Raw genomic sequence first — 18,168 nt, 5'->3', positions numbered from 1 at the left:
ATAATCGTATTTTAGGAAGCCCGTATTATTCCAAATATTTTGGAATGACAGCATGAAACAAGACATCAGAGAGGAAGATCGGTAGTGTTTTATAAAGAAATCTGCAAAATGCCTGTACGTTTATACGAATGCTGGTTTGCTACCAACGTTATTTCCATCAGAACCTTTATACAATTAATTCCTATCGAATTATAGATGAAATTAACGAATGGAAATGACTAGGGATAGCATAAATTTAGGACCAGTTTGACTTTTGAGTGTTCAAGTTATGCAGTGCAACTGAAATGAATTCACTTCAGTTTTATTTACCATAAAAGTAAGACATTAACAAAAGATGTTTGAGAATAGCATAGATTAAAATAACTGATAGTAATCTTAAACATCATTTGTAAAAGAAAAATTGTTATCAGGGTAATGATGCCATTGATGGCACTACAAATTAGAAACTGTTTCTATGAATTATTAATTTTGACAATATCTGTCGGTGGCCCTTAAAACCAGTATTACCCAAGAAAGACCTCAGGCCACAGGGGTTCATGTTGTAGATGATTTCGAGAATGAAAATTCATGAAATGTAGAAATTTGTGTTAATATAACCATATATATATATGTGCTTATATAATTAGCACATTTATAAGTCCAAGACCAATTATAGACTAATATACCTTGACATAGAGGTCTGGAACTCCTCCGTCCTGCAAAAATTGGTCAATTTCATTCAAATTGTCAAAATTTTACAGACAAGTCAAATTGACTAAAACTTCATAAATTTTTCTAAACTAACCTAATGTATATATTTATTATTACTGAGGATTAAAATAAGGAACCTAATGGTTATATCACTGTAGAAAAAATAATGAACTTAATGGTTATTACTGTAGAGTAAGATAATGAACTAATGGTTATTAGTTTAGAGTAAAATAATGAACCTAATCAATGGTTATTAGTGTAGAGTAAAATATTGCACCTAATGATTATTACTGTAGAGAGTGGAATAATGAACGTAATGGTTATTACTGCGAATATGTGTCAATATTTGTAATTCACAAATAAATGACAATTTTAGATATGTTAACTTGTGATACATTATTATGATAATGAACAAATGTTTACTTGTTAATATAAACAATCAAGTTTTTAAATTACAATGAGCAAGCTGATCTCAGACTATGATTTATTTTTCAAGAATTTATCCTAGTTTTCTGGAGAGGAGTAAGTAGAAAGTTATTTAATAGCTTTGTTTTCTGTGGTAGGAGAAGAAAAGTGCTGCTGAAACAGACAATGTACAGGTGTGTGTCCGCTGTAGGCCCCTGAATGCAACAGAAGAAAAACAAGGATGTGTAATGTGTGTCAATGTAAGTATATATATTATCTGTTCTTGCGAAGGTTAATGTATCAAAAAACAAAAACAAGTCTTTGCTGTTTGGCCTTTCTGTCCCCTCAGGCTTCTTCAGGCACCTGAAGCCTGATCATGAGAGTGCAGAAAGGCCTAGCGACCAAATCTTGTTTTTGGTTGCTTATGTCATGGCGCGGCATCCATCAACATATGCTTCAAATTGCTACTTGTCAAAAAGTTCTTATTGGATTTTGACCAAATTTGGTCAGAAACATCCTTGGCAGAAGGGAATAAGATTTTGTGTAAATGGTGACTCTGATCCCCAAGGCCAAGGGGCTGATGAAGGGGCAGGGCCCAATAGTGGAAATAGAGGTAATTCCTTTAAATCACTACTTGTCATAAAATTATGAATGGATTCAAACCCTATTTGGTCAGAAGCATTCTTGGGGAAAGGAGAACAGATTTTGCATGAATTGTTGCTGTGACCCTCCATCCAATAACCATTATAGCATCGCTGGATGTTAAAGGATAAACAAAATTAATTCTGATGTAAAAATAGGCCCAAGGGTTTTTCCCCACCCTAAGGTTTCTTTAAACACAATCATGTTGTAAAAACAATCCCCGAGTTCTTTTCACACCCTTAGAGAGTCTGGACTTCGTTATTTCTTTAAAGCAGTTGGGATCCTCACACTATAATCATTTATATCATTGTTCGAGATTGACAAATAAAGCTACGTATAAACGAAATGAACATGAACATTATTTTGATGTGTGGTCAAATCCAACCAGGTGAGTGATACAGGCCCTATGGGCCTCTTGTATTACAGAGATTTGATGCATGTAGTTATTAGCTCACCTGGTCCGAAGGTGAGCTTATGCCATACCGTGGCGCCTGTCGTCCGTCCGTCGTCTGTCAACAATTGACTTCTTCTTCATAACCACCAATCGGAATTTGACCAAATTTGGTCAAAAGCATCCCTATGGGGTGTGCCATGGACTCAAAATTGTACAAATGGTGGAGCGGACCCACCGGGGATCTTAGGGGTGGGGCCAAAAGGGGTCAATTTGGATAAATTGATATAAATGACTTCTTCTATGAAACTAAGCAATGGATATCGCTCATATTCACCTGGTAGCATCCCCTTTGGGTAGGGATTCAAAATTGTACAAACGACAGGACTGACTCCCCTGGCAGCTAAGGGGCGGGGTCAATTTGGCTAGATTATATAAACAACTTCTCCTCTGAAACCATGCAATGGATGTTGCCCATATTTGACTGCATGTGAGCATCCCATTGGGGTCAGGATTCAAAATTGTACAAATGGTAGAGCTGACCCCCCGGGGAGCTGAGGGACGGGGTGAAACGGAGTCAATTTGACTGAATTGATATAAACAACTTCTTTTCTTAAACTAAGCAATGGATTACCCTCATATTTGACAGTGAGCATCCCTTTGGGGTCGGATTCAAAATTGTACAAATGATGGGCCTGACCCCTGGGGGTCTGAGGGGCGGGGACAAAAGGGGTCAATTTGGCTAAATTGATAAAAACAACCTCTTCTCTGAAAGAAATTAATAGATATTGCTCATATTTGACTGGTAGCATCCCCTTGGGGTCGGGATTCAAAATTGTACAGATGGTGGGTCTGACCACTGGGGATCTGAGGGGCGGGGTCAAAAGGGGTCAATTTGGCTAAATTGATATAAACAACTTCTTCTCTGAAACTAAGCAATGGATGTCCTCATATTTGGCTGTGAACATCCCTTTGGGGTAGGGATTCAAACTTGTTCAAATGGTGGGGCGTACCCCCGGGGTCCTGGAGGGGCAATGCCAAAAGTGGTAAATTTGTTTAAACAACTTCTTCTCTGAAACTAATTAATGGATATAGCTCATATTTGACTGTTAGTATCCTTTTGGGGTAGGGATTCAAAATTGTATAAAGGAAGGAGCTAACCCCCCGGGGGGCAGAGGGCAGGGTCAAAAGGGGGTCAATTGTTTTCTCTGAACTTAAGCAATAGATATCACTCACATTTGTGTGGTAGCAATTCCTATGGGGTTGCGCTCAAAGTCACTTTCTTTACATGGATTTGTATGGTATCATGGTTATGGGGTGGGTAATCAAAATTGTACAAATGTTGGGGTTAACCCCTCGGGGCCTGAGGGGTGGGGTCAAAATTGGTCAATTTGGCTTAATCGACATTTTAAGAATTACAATAAAACCAATGTACATGTACCCATATGAAATGCTTATGATATATTGACATAGCAATACCAGTGACAGGCCAAGGGTGTGTGACCAAGGTCACAATGGTCAAATATGCTAAAAGAAAATAAACAACTTCTTCTCAATAACCAAAAGACCCAGGGACTTGATATTGGGTCCGTAGCATGCTGGGGTGAAGGGCTACAAAGTCTGTTCAAATGAATGACCTTGACCTTCATTCAAGGTCACGGGGATCAAATAGGCTGAAATCTTTAAACGACTTCTGCTTAATAACCAAGAGTCCTAGGGAGTTGATATTTGGTCTGTAGCATGCTGGGGTGAAGTGCTACCAACTTTGTTCAAATGAATGACCTTGACCTTCATTCAAGGTCGTAGGGATTGAATAGGCTGAAATCTTTAAACGACGTCTTCTCAATAACTAAGAATCCCAGGGAGTTGATATTGGGTCTGTAGCATGCTGGGATGAAGGACTACCAACTTTGTTCCAATGAATGACCTTGACCTTCGAATTCATTCAAGGTCAAAGGGGTCAAAAAGGCTGAAATATTTAAACGAATTTCTTCTCTATAACCAAGAGTCCCAGGCAGTTGATATTGGGTCTGTAGCATGCTGGGGTGAAGTGCTACCAAGTTTGTTCAAAAGAATGACCTTGACCTTCATTCAAGGTCACAGGAGTCAAAAAGGCTAAAATCTTTAAACAACTTCTTCTCAATAACCAAGAGTCCCAGGGAGTTGATATTGGGTCTGTAGCTTGCTGGGGTGAAGGCCTAGGGCTACCAAGTTTGTTCAAATGAATGACCCTGACTCAAATTCAAGGTCACGTCGGACAAGTATGCTTAAATCTTTAAATGACTTCTGAATAGCCAAAGTCCAGAGAGACATTATGTTGGCCCTCTAGCATGCTTTCAAATAACTGCAGGATCCATATATGAAAAGATCACTGCATTACAGGTGAGTGATTCGGGCCCATGCATTGGGCCCTTGTATGAAATGTTTCATCCCTACAAAACCATGCTAGAGTCAGTTCGCAAGTATGAAAATGGAAGTTTGTGTTTCAGTTTTCATGATCAGTGGCTTTCAAAATTAACATAAAAAATAAACATTTACCAAGTCAATGTAGAAATGTACAGATAGATTCATAATGAATAGTGTGTAGTTTCTAAGGTGAATTCTAGACTTCATATGCACATATATTATATACACAATGTACCTGTTATACAGATGATAGTTAGGGTTGGCATTATTTTCCATGCCTCAATTTTCTTGTTTTCTTTTTTTTTTAGGTTGATGAGGTCAGGGGATGTGTGACTGTGAAAAACCCATCTGCCTCACAAGGGGAGCCCCCTAAGACCTTCACCTTTGACACTGTGTTTGCCCCCAACTGTAAACAGGTGGACGTGTACAATAAGACAGCTAGGCCGATCGTGGACTGTGTACTGGAAGGCTACAATGGTACATTGCATGTTTACTTCTCTGTTAAATTTTTCTAGTGGCTAAACATTTTGAATTAACTGGTCATTGTATATAATTCCTTTAAAAATTAAATATTAAATCCTCAGATAACTTATTCAAGCAAGTCCAGAACACTATTTCCAACAATATTGTGAGTCCAATTACTACAAGATATACAGGAAAAGCATGAGTCCTAGTGATCAAGGCACTGATCACTTAATCAATAACTCCATTTCTGAAATATTTGATGCAACTACAGCTTAAATTCCACCACACACACATCAACTCTAGTGTATGCTGGACAAATACACGGTTTCATTATACTGACATTTAGATGTCTTCCAACAGAAGACATTATCTTTGTAGTATATGTGAATGATAAGCTTGGAGTAGCAGTATTGTGTAAAACCAACATTTTTCTTTCAGGCACCATATTTGCGTATGGACAAACAGGAACTGGGAAAACCTTTACCATGGAAGGCGTGCGGACAGTACCAGAGATGCGAGGAATTATACCTAATTCCTTCGCACATATTTTTGGACACATAGCTAAAGCAGAAGGTGACACAAGGTAAATTAGTATAATTATATGTGTACAGTTCTGTTAGTCTTATACTTGAAGCTGATAGCTTTTATTTGAGGCCGGAGGAACATTTCCAAATATTTACCATTCAAGTTAGGTTACCGTGATACATATATAGTAGACTGTTCAACATCAGACTGAGGGTTATTAATGGGTGGTAATGGTACAACCCTCATACATCCAATAACAACATGAGAGCATTCTTACTTTATGTTGTGATTTGTTTTGGTTTATAATCTTATTACATTCCGTAAGATATTATCTTACACTCACTCTAAGCACTAGTCTAGGCGTTTTAAATGTTACACTACATATATATAATTGTAATGTTGTATCATCATACTCACTTTTGTCATTTTTTAACAGATTCTTGGTAAGAGTATCTTACCTGGAAATATACAATGAAGAAGTTCGAGATTTGCTTGGCAAGGACCAGCATCAAAAACTAGAGGTAGGGATATGTTATCAGAGGATTTTTACTGTGTTAATGACCTCAAATTTTGACTTTTGCCTAGGTCATAAACAAGTTTCTTGGATCTGAGAAAACACCTGCTAATCTAGGACACAAGTCATATACAAAAATGATGAAAAAATCATGTTAAAGAATTATCATATTAAAACAGAACTTATTTAATTGTTTCATTCACAATGGTTAATTTAATGAAATATTGTATATTATTGATAGTGCAATTACTTATCTTGAATTGCATTTAACGTGTCGTATATCAAAATGATAATAATTAGAATACTACATTCTCTTGCTAAATTGTACTTCCTGTGTAGGTGAAGGAAAGACCAGATGTTGGAGTGTATGTCAAGGACCTATCTAACTTTGTGGTTAACAACGCAGATGACATGGACAGAATTATGACCATTGGCAACAAGAACAGTAAGTGTTCAGCAGTGGGCTAATAATTACTAGAGTTTTCCTTACTACTGCCATTGGAAGTATTTATCAAACTGGTTATGTGCTGGAAATTATTTTTTCAAAAATATTAAATTTTGACACTTGTCTTTTATTGTACATTTCTAGGGGTAGTTGGGGCCACCAACATGAATTTACACAGCTCCCGGTCTCATGCCATCTTTACTGTGACCATTGAATGCAGTGAGAAAGGTTTGGATGGCAAGCAGCACGTCCGTGCTGGTAAACTTCATCTTGTGGATTTGGCTGTAAGTCATTACATTTTTTACAATGGTTCAAGGATACTTAATTTTTCTTATATTATTTATTTTAAACTGCCAAAAGATAGTCAATAGTCCAAAGCAGAAGTAGGCAAAAATACCAAGATATTAAATTATTGCCTTGTAACATATGATTTAGATTGGAGATTGAAATCAAAAATAAATATTTTGCAAGCAAAACTCTAAATTGGTTACATTTTCTTACTAATATAGGAAGCTGCAAACTTATGTCTGAAAAATGTATGGACCCTCTCCCCCAAAGCATATGTTAATGCAATTAGTATTCTTGATTTATATACAGGGATCAGAACGACAGGCAAAGACTGGAGCAACAGGACAGCGACTGAAAGAAGCTACCAAGATCAATTTGTCTCTGTCAACTCTCGGCAACGTCATCTCATCCCTGGTGGACGGAAAAAGTACTCACATTCCGTACAGAAACTCCAAACTTACACGTCTACTGCAGGATTCGCTGGGTGGCAACTCCAAAACAGCTATGGTATATATGTCTCTTATTGGTTTTAGTCATCTGTTCTTGCATTGTAGTGTTCAATCAGTTGTCAACTCAGTTGTAAAAATAGATTTTACAAGTAAATCATTGATCTTAGTTTTTGGTATGGACATGCTAATTTGGTGTAGAAGTCTTCAAGTAATCAAATTACCTGCTAATTCCTTATTTTAGACACTTTCATTTGTGATAAAAATCCTGTTTTTACTTGATTCCAGGTTGCTAATATAGGACCTGCTGATTACAACTATGATGAGTCGATAAGCACTTTGCGTTATGCTAACCGTGCCAAGAACATCAAGAACAGTGCTAAGATCAATGAGGACCCCAAGGACGCCTTGCTAAGACAGTTCCAGAAGGAGATTGAAGAGCTCCGCAAACAACTGGCAGAAGGTAGGCTTTTACTTTTAGTGGAAGTAATCTAGAATTAGGGACACCATAGGTAGTATGCATGTCAAAAATCTTCAAACTCAAGATGTGAGATCATATGTGTGCAGAACATGTGTGACTCGAAAAAGATAAATCCATGCCGAAATATAGATAAACTCTACAATTTCAAGTAATTAAACATCAAAATAATTACTTCCTTGATTATTTGTTCAATATTTACTTACAAGATGCTTTACATATTCAAGTATTAAATCATAATCCTGCTGTCGAAGGAAACAACAATCTCAAATCACATTCCAAACATCTGACTGGCAAAGGATTGTTTATTCCTGCGTATAGTGCACAGTGGATTTTCTCACTTGTCAATTTCCGGAAAAAAAGTGCATTTATAAGTGCATATTTACAGCAGTTAACATGTGGATCACATATTTTACATATTAACTCAGGTTCAGATTATGAGGGTAGTGGAAGCGAGGAAGAATCCTCGGGCGAGGAAGGTGAGCCCGGAGAAGGTGGAACAAGGAAGAAGAGGGGGAAGAAAAAGAAAGGTATTATTCTCTCTGTACTCAGATTTACTTCAAAATTATACATGAAAAAAACATGTTATTTTGAAAAAAATATGGTTTAGAAACTTAGGTTTTAATCATTTAAAGGTATTATTACATATGATGATACTTTACATTCGTTGAATATGTTTGGGTGGATGACTGATCGAGATTTAAAAGAAAAGCATCTATTGCAATCAGAACTTTTAAGGTAAAATTGAACTTACAGTGATTTGGCATTTACAATCTGCTGTGACATTCATTTTAGGTGGTGGTGGTGGAGCAGGAGGTGGCCAAAAGAAAATTTCCAAGGAAAAGATGGCAGAGATCCAAGCAAAGATTGAGGAAGATCGACGGATGTTGGAGGAGAAGAAAGATATGGCAGAGGAAGACAGGAACAAAGTAAAGGAGGATCTTGAAGTGAAAGAGGCGGAGCTCAAAAAGTTCCAGTTAGTAGTTTTGTCTGGTTGTATGTGTCACAGCCTTACATCGTAAAATCTGTAAATTTTGAGTTGTTCTGAATTTCTTTCACTGTAACTGGTTGAGTTTTATACCAGTAAACTGTGCCAAAAAAAAATCAGTTTTAATTTATCTGCTTCATTTTCATTATCAATAAACAGATTAAAGTTCATTTATTCCATACCGTGGCATCAGGCATCCATCTGTCCGTCCGTCCGTCAACAATTGACTTTTTCCTCATAACCGCTGATCACAATTGAACAAAATTTGACTGGTAGCATCATTATGGGGTGGGGATTAAAAATTGTAAAATGATGGGGCTGAGGGTCGGGGCCAAAAGGGTTCAATTTGGCTTAATCAATATAAACGACTCATTCTCTTGAACTAAGCAATGGATATCGCTCATATTTGCCTGGTAGCATTGTTATAGGGTAGGAATTAAAAATTGTACAAATGGTGGGACTGACCCCCTAAAGAGCACAAATTATGGAGGAACTTGCTGTTGTGTTCCTGCATTACTTTCCTTTTAAATTTATATGATTTGTTTTGTTGTAAAACAGAGATGAACAAGACCAGCTGACTCAGAAATTGGCGGCCATTGAGAAGAAAATTATTGTTGGTGGGGAAAATCTGCTAGAGAAGGCAGAGGAACAGGAGAGGATGTTAGAGGAGAGCGCCATGGAACTGGAGGAGCGCAAGGTCAAAGAGGAGGAGCTTAGGAGAGCACTACTGGAGAAAGAGGTAGGCATCGGAAAGTTTATTGTTGTAAATCATCAGTTTATTGTAACACATTTTGTGGTCAATTTATTATCATGACATTCTCCTTCATCCATGCAATTTCCTTATGCATTGATATGCATATTGTTTTCAGCAAGAAAGACTTGATATTGAAGAGAAATATTCCAGCTTGCAAGAAGAAATAATAGGCAAAACCAAGAAGCTGAAGAAAGTTTGGACGATGCTTATGCAAGCAAAATCTGAGGTAAAGTTGAATAAATGTTGTTGACACGTAATTGTGAATTTGATGTATTTCAGTTATAAACTTTATAACTAAGTGATTGTCCCATTATCTTGTTTGTGTTAGGTTGATACAAATTCTAGGATTCATTGTTATGAACAGAGTGATTAGCTTAATAAGATATTACACTGAACAATACAAATACAGCAGAACCCCTACTTGTCTCCTCGATCTTGTTCTGCAATGTGACAGAAAAAAAGGATTTTTTTTACATATAGATTGGTGATATTGAAAATTTCAATTTTCTTTAATGTTTTATTTCTGTTTTAGATTGCAGATTTACAACAGGAACACCAGCGTGAGATGGAGGGCCTACTAGAAAATGTCCGTCAACTGAGCCGAGAACTCAAGTTACAGATGACCTTGATTGACAGCTTTATACCTGCAGAATACCAGGTAAATGTCCTCTTAGTTTCTATCGGGATAAATCCCATTGGAGAGAGTTTCCAACTGGAAACAATTCCCTATCCATTATTCTGCATACTTTTAGACTTGACATTATAGCAATTTTAGTTGTTCCCACCTCTGTTGAGCTATTCAATTTCTTGGTCCTTTTGTGTTACAGGAAATGATAGAGGATCATGTTCACTGGAATGATGATATCGGGGAGTGGCAGTTAAAATGTGTGGCATACACGGGTAACAACATGAGGAAACAGACACCTCAGCCTGACAAGGAGAAGGATCGGGTAGGTATTAGTTTATCGTGTACTGTGGAATACTATGTATAGTTTTAAATTGAATATCCTGTTCATGGAAACAAGTTCATCATGGAAATAACATTCAGAGTATAACTATTCAACACTATTCAACATTGTATTTCTTCTGGGAAGGGTGAAATTGTGCAGTATTAAAGTGGCATAACCTATATGGAAATAACTTAACCTCACTGTTCATTTTCACAACATTGTAAGTGGGAAGAGGGAAACTTTCTTATAAAAAAAACCTTGATATTGTGATTGCATGGATCTCAACAGTCTTGCTACTTTTTTTTGGAAGGACAGAGAGTCAGGCACATGTAAGTATCATTTTGTTGAACTAAGACAATTTTACAAGAAACTCATAAAAGCAGCTGTTGTATTCACAATATGTTGTTACAGTTCCAGGAGCCAGACTTATCCAATGTTTACCTTGCTTATACTGCTGAGGGAGCAGAGCAGGCCTTGAGACCGAAATCATCAAAGGCATCACGTCCCAAGTCTGGGCGACCAAAGACTGGCAACCGACCCAAGAGCTCAAAGAAGTAAGCATTATTGTTGCTCATTACATACTATTATTATCCTAATGTTGACATGTCTGTAGACTGACTATCAGTACTCACTACTCAGACTATCCTACAAACTATTTGAAGACTGACAGATTTGATTCCATTCAAAAAAGTGACAGATTTTATTCCCTTAAGAAAAGAGACAGATTTTATTCCCTTAAGAAATCTCCCTAATTTAACAAATTAAGAAAATTGAAACACTTGTGAATATGTTATATATAATATATTTCAACAATTCTTATGATACATCTATTTGTTTATATAATATGGCATTGTCCTGTTTTGGTATTTGAATATGGATTAACTTCAATTCATCTAGTTCTCATGGAGTCATAATACAGAGAATTAGGAGAGTACTCTTGAGAAACTGAATGCAATAAAAGCTAAAAGCATGTTTAATACCACAAAGTCTCCCACCCCACCCCTATTAAAAATAGACCAGGGTATCGTTTCACAAAGCTTCGTAACTTACAAATTTTGGTAAGTCACATTTATGAATTACTAAGCGTTTCACAAAAACTTTGTAACTTACGAAAGTTCGTAAGTTACACAAAAACCTTGTGGAACTTTACGCGATATCCACCCTGTCGTAACTTACGAAAACAATTTAAAATTGTGCGCATGCATGCCCTTTTGAAAAGAAAATGTTGTCGTACTCAATCACAAATTAGCATAAGAGAACGATTATGCCTTGTGAGCAATTGTTTCGAGGTGAAACCGGGTTTTGGATGTCGAGGAGGGATGCCGGCAAAAATACACATTGTCATGAAACTATTTGTACTCATATTCGTAGACTGTGCCAATAGTAAATCTATTTAAAGAACATTAGGTGTATCGATGGACATTGAGCAAAATCTTTGAAAATTGTGTTGTTACTGTTTGTTTTACCGCATGATAAACAATATTGAATTGGAATTTTATAAAAAAAAAATGATCTTCTATCAATAATACAGTTGTTTTGATAGAATAAAATAAAGTTCCTAGTCTGTGTACGTGACCCGGGAATAGGACCGGCGTACAATTTTCACCTCAAAAGTGTCGTCCTTTTTTACCTCCAAGTTAGAGAGTGGTATATTTTTACAGGGAGAATGTACAATTTTGACGTATGATACGAAAAAAGTTACGAACACCTTTGTGAAGCGCACTTACGAACGTTCGTAAGTTTTGTGTAACTTTTTTGTAAATATTTACGAACGTTCGTATGTTACGAAGCTTTGTAAAACGAAACGCTGTTGATTAAAAAAGTAACATTTAACAGGTAATTTGTGGATGATAAACAATAAGGTCAGCAACAAACATAATACAAGTATAATCATCCTACAAATACTTTGAGTTGTGTGTATCATTAATTAGTCCCCTACTGGTATGTAGTTTCAGTATGAGTAGTTATAGGTCAAGGTCACTTACTATTTTTTAGTGGGGGCCGGTAGGGAACATGTTTTGCTTAAGCAATACCCAGTATGCCCTTTGTTCCCTAACAGTGAAACCGGGGGGACTATAAGTTTCCTTTCCGCCCATCGGTCTGTCCATCTGTCAGTCTGTCCATCTGTTTGTCTGTCCACTCAGTTTTCCACACTTTTCTCAGCCATGCTTCAAGTTGGTATGCAACTTTTGCATGAGTACCTACAGGTTAAATTCCAGTTTCAGGTTTTTTGGTTTTTGGGTCAAGGTCACTAACTATTTTTAGCGGGGGCTGGTAGGAGACATTTACATTGTATTGCATGCTTGTTATTAAAGAATTCATACCAAAGCTAATATCGTTGAATTGGTATTAAAGATTTATTTTTCCTGTTAAATAAAGCTAAATATTTAAAAATGTATTTATTATTATGTATTTCAGAAAGAAGCCTGACCCAAGTATAGATTCTGTATTACAGTGACTATATACAGCAGCCGTCGTGTTGTTTATACTAAAACTATTCATGTTTGTACAACACTTCTCTACTGTTCTCAAGTGGGTGGTGAGCTGAAGCATTTATGTCTACACAGAGAAGATACTGAGGAGAGACACTATTGTCATATCATCAAAACTTGCGTTGTGATTAACAGGAAGTTGTCATTTTTTCATGGATATTTATCAACTAGTATGATATGAATTTTATGTTGCAAGATTTAATTTTATTAAAAGTTAATCAAATTTAAATGTAGCATACCGCAGCAATTTTCAGGCAATTTTATTTTTTTTCTATTGATTCCCCAATTGGAGATAAAAGTATGTGTACTCTTAAGTGTTAATTTCACTCAGAAAAGCATTATTCTCAAATCGTCTCAAAGCATGATCCATTCAAAGATTTGTACTGACTATGAGAGGGTTATTCCAAATTTGTTCTCATTAAAGTAAAATCGTTTAAGTTCTTATAAGCTTTGTATAATAATATATGTACAACAGCTGTATTGTCAATCATTATGATACTTTATTGTTAAATTAAATTTTCAAAATGTTCAAGATATTTACTACTGGAAAAAATATATAAATACTTTTAATGTCTGTTTTGACTTGTAATCACTTTGAATCTCTAAACTGACTAACTTTGTTACAAAATTTCATATCGATAGAAAAATGTTTAAATGGTGATTTCTAGCTGTATAAAGCATACTTTAAGAAACAAAGGAAATGTACAGGATACTGTTCCATTGTCAATTTTGAACCTTATTGTCAATGATTATACAATGTCTTGTATTGTCTTGTAGCTTAATGTCAATCAATTTCTGTACTTTTATATTACACTGTCACTGATTTTATGAATGGATGAGTCATGAGAGAGATTGTATCCAGTTTGTATTTCCCTGTTTAGTGGGTGAAGAAAAGTCCTGACTCATTGTATTAACAATTCTGACATATAAATCCTTACAATGGGTATTAATTGGTAAATAGCAGTGTTATTTAATATTACCCACTTCTATGACATAAAACATGATTATACAAAGAGCACATGTAAAAAGCAAAATTTTAAAATCCATCGTTTGTTTTCAATTAAATGAGTGGTAAACTAACAATTTAAGTGATATGTAAAACATTTACATTAAAATACTGATTACATGTGTGCAGTTAAGATTAGTATTTTATACTGATAACATGTTGTATATCAACATGTTCAGCCCCAGATATTTGACATAGGTATGTAATCCATGGTTGTGTATAAATTTTTGAGTTTAAATTAATGTGAGATTGTCTTGTTATTATTTATTATCTTCGAGTCAAAATTGTCAGTTTACTTTATTGCTTCTGATACAAGAAGCAGATGTGTTACCTCTTGTTTCAATCACGTTCAGATTTGTACAGCCTAAACAAGTGTGTTACTTAGTGATATAAATGTGTATAAATTTTCTTGGTTTAGTTATTTTCCCCACAATATACATTGCGCTCAGAGTACTTGTATTTCATGTTTGAATCCTTTACTTAATAACTCTTATGTTTTTCACAAAGGTCAAGAAATCGATCCGGAATACACAGAGAAAACTGATGAAGGAATTAGTATGTGTACTTGTGATGTGAGCTCGTGTTATTCCCTGTAATATTCTTAGCATTATGGAGTAATTTAAAATTCCATAAACATCCAATCGTATGTGTATCACTTCGTGTTTACCATTAGAATACATCTTTATTCCATCATCTGTGTCCAAACTAGTAGTCAGGAAAGTAATTACTTAGCTTGAACAATTTTTAAGTTTCTGCTAACATAGAAAAACCACCAAACGCAACGCATCATTATGAGATAGGAGTACTCGTTAATAGAATACTGTAAAGACTTATACTGGCACACTTCAACTTTAGTACATTACTGGATTTAAACAAAATTTTACTATGAAAAGTGGTGTACAATACGGGTGAGAGATCTCAACGTTTTGTGTACAAATAGTTAATTTTTTGGTACATGTATTTGATTTTCCTTGATTTATTTGTGAAATTTTTTTATGTTTTGTAATATACAGAAATACATAGTTGAATCTCCTGTCTACTTCAAGTCATATGGTTTTTATATATTTTGTTGGATGGAAACTTTCAGATTTTATTTTAATTTCTGCTACTAAAAAGTGAAATTATTAATTTAAGGTGTGAAATTTAAACATGTATAATTACAGCAATTACATCTCTTGAAAGCGTAATTAACGTTATATGTACATTTGAATCGTGTCACAATATGCACACATAAAATGGTTGTGATCAAATTGTTCAAAAAAACATGTTCTACTCATTAATGTTCATATAAAATTACTGGGTATTAAATCCGAATAGTTGTCTGTAGAGTCCTGAAAACTGACCTCATGCACATATAAAACTTGGAACAGGTGACCTAAGTAGTTATCAGAAGATAAGCTGTGAGCCCTTGACCTACATTTGGTGTGCACTGTGGAGTGCTGTAAGACAGTTTCCTTGTCAGTTGAAATATACCTCGGTATAGGAATTTAAATGCTGTCAGAAAAAAAAGTGTTTTTGGCATACTGGGAAATTTGATAGTTTCACTTGTGTTAAACTTGCTCATGACAGTGCATATTAATACATAATGTCTTGGTATCACAATGCATAGAAGCAAAAGGTGAAATCAACACTAAGTGATTGATGAAGGGCTAATTACAAGACTGGGAGTGAATTTCTATCTCCGTTACTGTAATCTCTGTCCTACACTGGTTTATGAGAGGAGTTTGTAGCATTTTACGTTCTTATTTATTTTGTTGCCAAATTCAATGATTCCATCCATTCTACAAATTTTACATAGTTTTATTTTTTTCCACTTTATTTCTTCTATAGAGATATCTTCGTCATTGAATGTATTGTTACTGAATGTATTGCTTGTCATATTTTTCAAGCATTGAAATTGGTATTTGTTATCATCATGTGAGATTGAAATGTGCTGTTTCATTTCTAATAAATATGATCAAACATTTGTTTTTGTTTCACATGTTTGTAATGTCTAATGTTTTTAGATAGATCTATGTCTCTTCCTTAAACAATATCTCTTGTCCAAAGAGGTTTATTTTGGAAGAACATCGATTGGAATGAGTACAAGTTAGTGTATCAGGCAAGGTGATAACATGTTTACCTGTAACACGCTGGCATGAGAGGATGCAAGAAAGATAAAAGATGAAAAGAAGACTGCAATAAAGGAATAAATATAGCACTCCTATTCAGATGTATGATACGATGTCTATTGAGCAGTAAACAAAAGGTGCTCAGCAGAAACCCAACAGTACAGCCAGTCTCCATGATTCAGATATTCTGCTTTGGAAAATATGAAGGAAAATCATCATAAAAAAGGGATATTTCCCGGTCCATCAAATATAAAGAAATACCAAACAGAAGTCATCTCTAGTACCATCAGACATTGGGACACATCACGGCAGGATGTCTGCTACAGGTCAATCAAGAGTGGAGTAACCACTCACCAGAAGTCGGGGCGTTCCGGCATTTGGAAAAAACTCTAAATATTTTCAATAGTTCATTAAAAATATGGAGTAATCCCTCAGAGGAAGTCTTATTCAAGGGCATCGGATTTTAAGAAATTCCCAAAACTTAAGAGGGATATCATCACTCAGGCTATAAAATGCAGAGTGACCATAGAAAAAAATCATTCAAATGTGAGGAAGCATGTCAGGGAGTCCTGCCATCTCAGAATAAGTCAAATGTAGAGAAGCATCCTAGCAGGATGTGATCTCAGAGCCACTCTACTAGGATGTGATCTCCGAGCCACTCCAGTAGGATGTGATCTCCAAGCCACTCAAGTAGGATGTGATCTCCGAGCCACTCCATCAGGATGTGATATCCGAGGCACTCCAGTAGGATGTGATCTCCGAGCCACTCCATCAGGATGTGATATCCGAGCCACTCCAGTAGGATGTGATCTCTGAGCCACTCCAGCAGGATGTGATCTTCGAGCCCTTCCTGCAGGATGTGATCTCCGAGCAGCTCAGGTAGGATGTGATCTCCGAGCCACTCCACTAGGATGTGATATCCGAGCCACTCCAGTAGGATGTGATATCCGAGTCACTCCAGCAGGATGTGATATCTGAGCCACTCCAGTAGGATGTGATCTCCTAGCCACTCAAGTAGGATGTGATCTCCGAGCCACTCCAGCAGGATGTGATCTCCGAGCAGCTCAGGTAGGATGTGATCTCCGAGCCACACCAGTAGGATGTGATATCTGAGCCACTCCAGTAGGATGTGATCTCCGAGCCACTCCAGTAGGGTGTGATTTCCGACCCACATCAGTAGGGTGTGATCTCCGAGCCACTCCAGTAGGGTGTGATCTCCGAGCCACTCCATCAGGATGTGATCTCCGAGCCTCTTCAGCGGGATGTGATCTCTGAGCCACTCCACTAGGATGTGATCTCCGAGCCACTCCAGTAGGGTGTGATCTCCGAGCCACTCCAGTAGGGTGTGATCTCCGAGCCACTCCATCAGGATGTGATCTCCGAGCCTCTTCAGCGGGATGTGATCTCTGAGCCACTCCACTAGGATGTGATCTCCGAGCCACTCCAGTAGGATATGATCTCCGAGCCACTCCAGTAGGATGTGATCTCCGAGCCACACCAGTAGGATGTGATCTTTGAGCCACTCCAGCGGTTTGTGATCTCCGAGCAACTCAGGTAGGATGTGATCTCCGAGTCACTCCAGTAGGATGTGATCTCCGAGCCACACCAGTAGGATGTGATCTCCGAGTCACACCAGTAGGATGTGATCTCCGACCCACACCAGTAGGATGTGATCTCCGAGCAGCTCAGGTAGGATGTGATATCCGAGCCACTCCATCAGGATGTGATCCCCGAGCCACTTCAGCAGGATATTATCTCCGAGCCACTCCAGTAGGATGTGATCTCCGAGCCACTCCACTAGGATGTGATATCCGAGCAACTCAGGTAGGATGTGATCTCCGAGCCACTCCAGTAGGATGTGATCTCCGAGCCACACCAGTAGGATGTGATCTCCGAGTCACACCAGTAGGATGTGATCTCCGACCCACACCAGTAGGATGTGATCTCCGAGCAGCTCAGGTAGGATGTGATATCCGAGCCACTCCAGTAGGATGTGATATCCGAGCCACTCCAGTAGGATGTGATCTCCGAGCAGCTCAGGTAGGATGTGATCTCCGAGCCACTCCAGTAGGATTTGATCTCCGAGCCACTTCAGCGTGATGTGATCTCCGAGCCACTCCAGTAGGATGTGATCTCCGAGCCACACCAGTAGGATTTGATCTCCGAGCCACT

General features: G+C 37.2%; 1 protein-coding gene across 1 annotated transcript; it reads left to right on the top strand.

Annotated features, from left to right (window-relative positions):
• The first annotated feature begins 20 nt into the window (after positions 1 to 20).
• LOC117329207 (kinesin-like protein KIF3A) lies at positions 21 to 15,851 on the top strand. Its single transcript, XM_033887023.1, has 17 exons — positions 21 to 114; positions 1,254 to 1,355; positions 4,843 to 5,011; positions 5,438 to 5,582; positions 5,961 to 6,045; positions 6,378 to 6,483; positions 6,628 to 6,767; positions 7,081 to 7,278; positions 7,506 to 7,680; positions 8,124 to 8,225; positions 8,491 to 8,671; positions 9,242 to 9,422; positions 9,553 to 9,663; positions 9,970 to 10,095; positions 10,265 to 10,387; positions 10,799 to 10,941; positions 12,806 to 15,851. The coding sequence occupies exons 1-17, from the start codon at positions 109 to 111 to the stop codon at positions 12,843 to 12,845; spliced, it is 2,133 nt and encodes a 710-aa protein (XP_033742914.1). The 5' UTR covers positions 21 to 108; the 3' UTR covers positions 12,846 to 15,851.
• The last annotated feature ends 2,317 nt before the right edge of the window (positions 15,852 to 18,168 follow it).

This window comes from Pecten maximus, chromosome 6 (genome assembly GCF_902652985.1).
Source record: "Pecten maximus chromosome 6, xPecMax1.1, whole genome shotgun sequence".
Lineage (NCBI taxonomy): Eukaryota > Metazoa > Mollusca > Bivalvia > Pectinida > Pectinidae > Pecten > Pecten maximus.
The sequence above is the reverse complement of the archived record's forward strand: the minus strand, read 5'-3'. Positions and strand labels throughout refer to the sequence as shown.

Bases quoted from the DNA above. Each gene is read 5' to 3' on its own strand.
- LOC117329207 (XM_033887023.1), top strand. The intron at 1,356-4,842 runs GTAAGTATATAT...TTTTTTTTTTAG, and splicing joins GATGTGTAATGTGTGTCAAT to GTTGATGAGGTCAGGGGATG. The intron at 9,664-9,969 runs GTAAAGTTGAAT...TTTCTGTTTTAG, and splicing joins TTATGCAAGCAAAATCTGAG to ATTGCAGATTTACAACAGGA.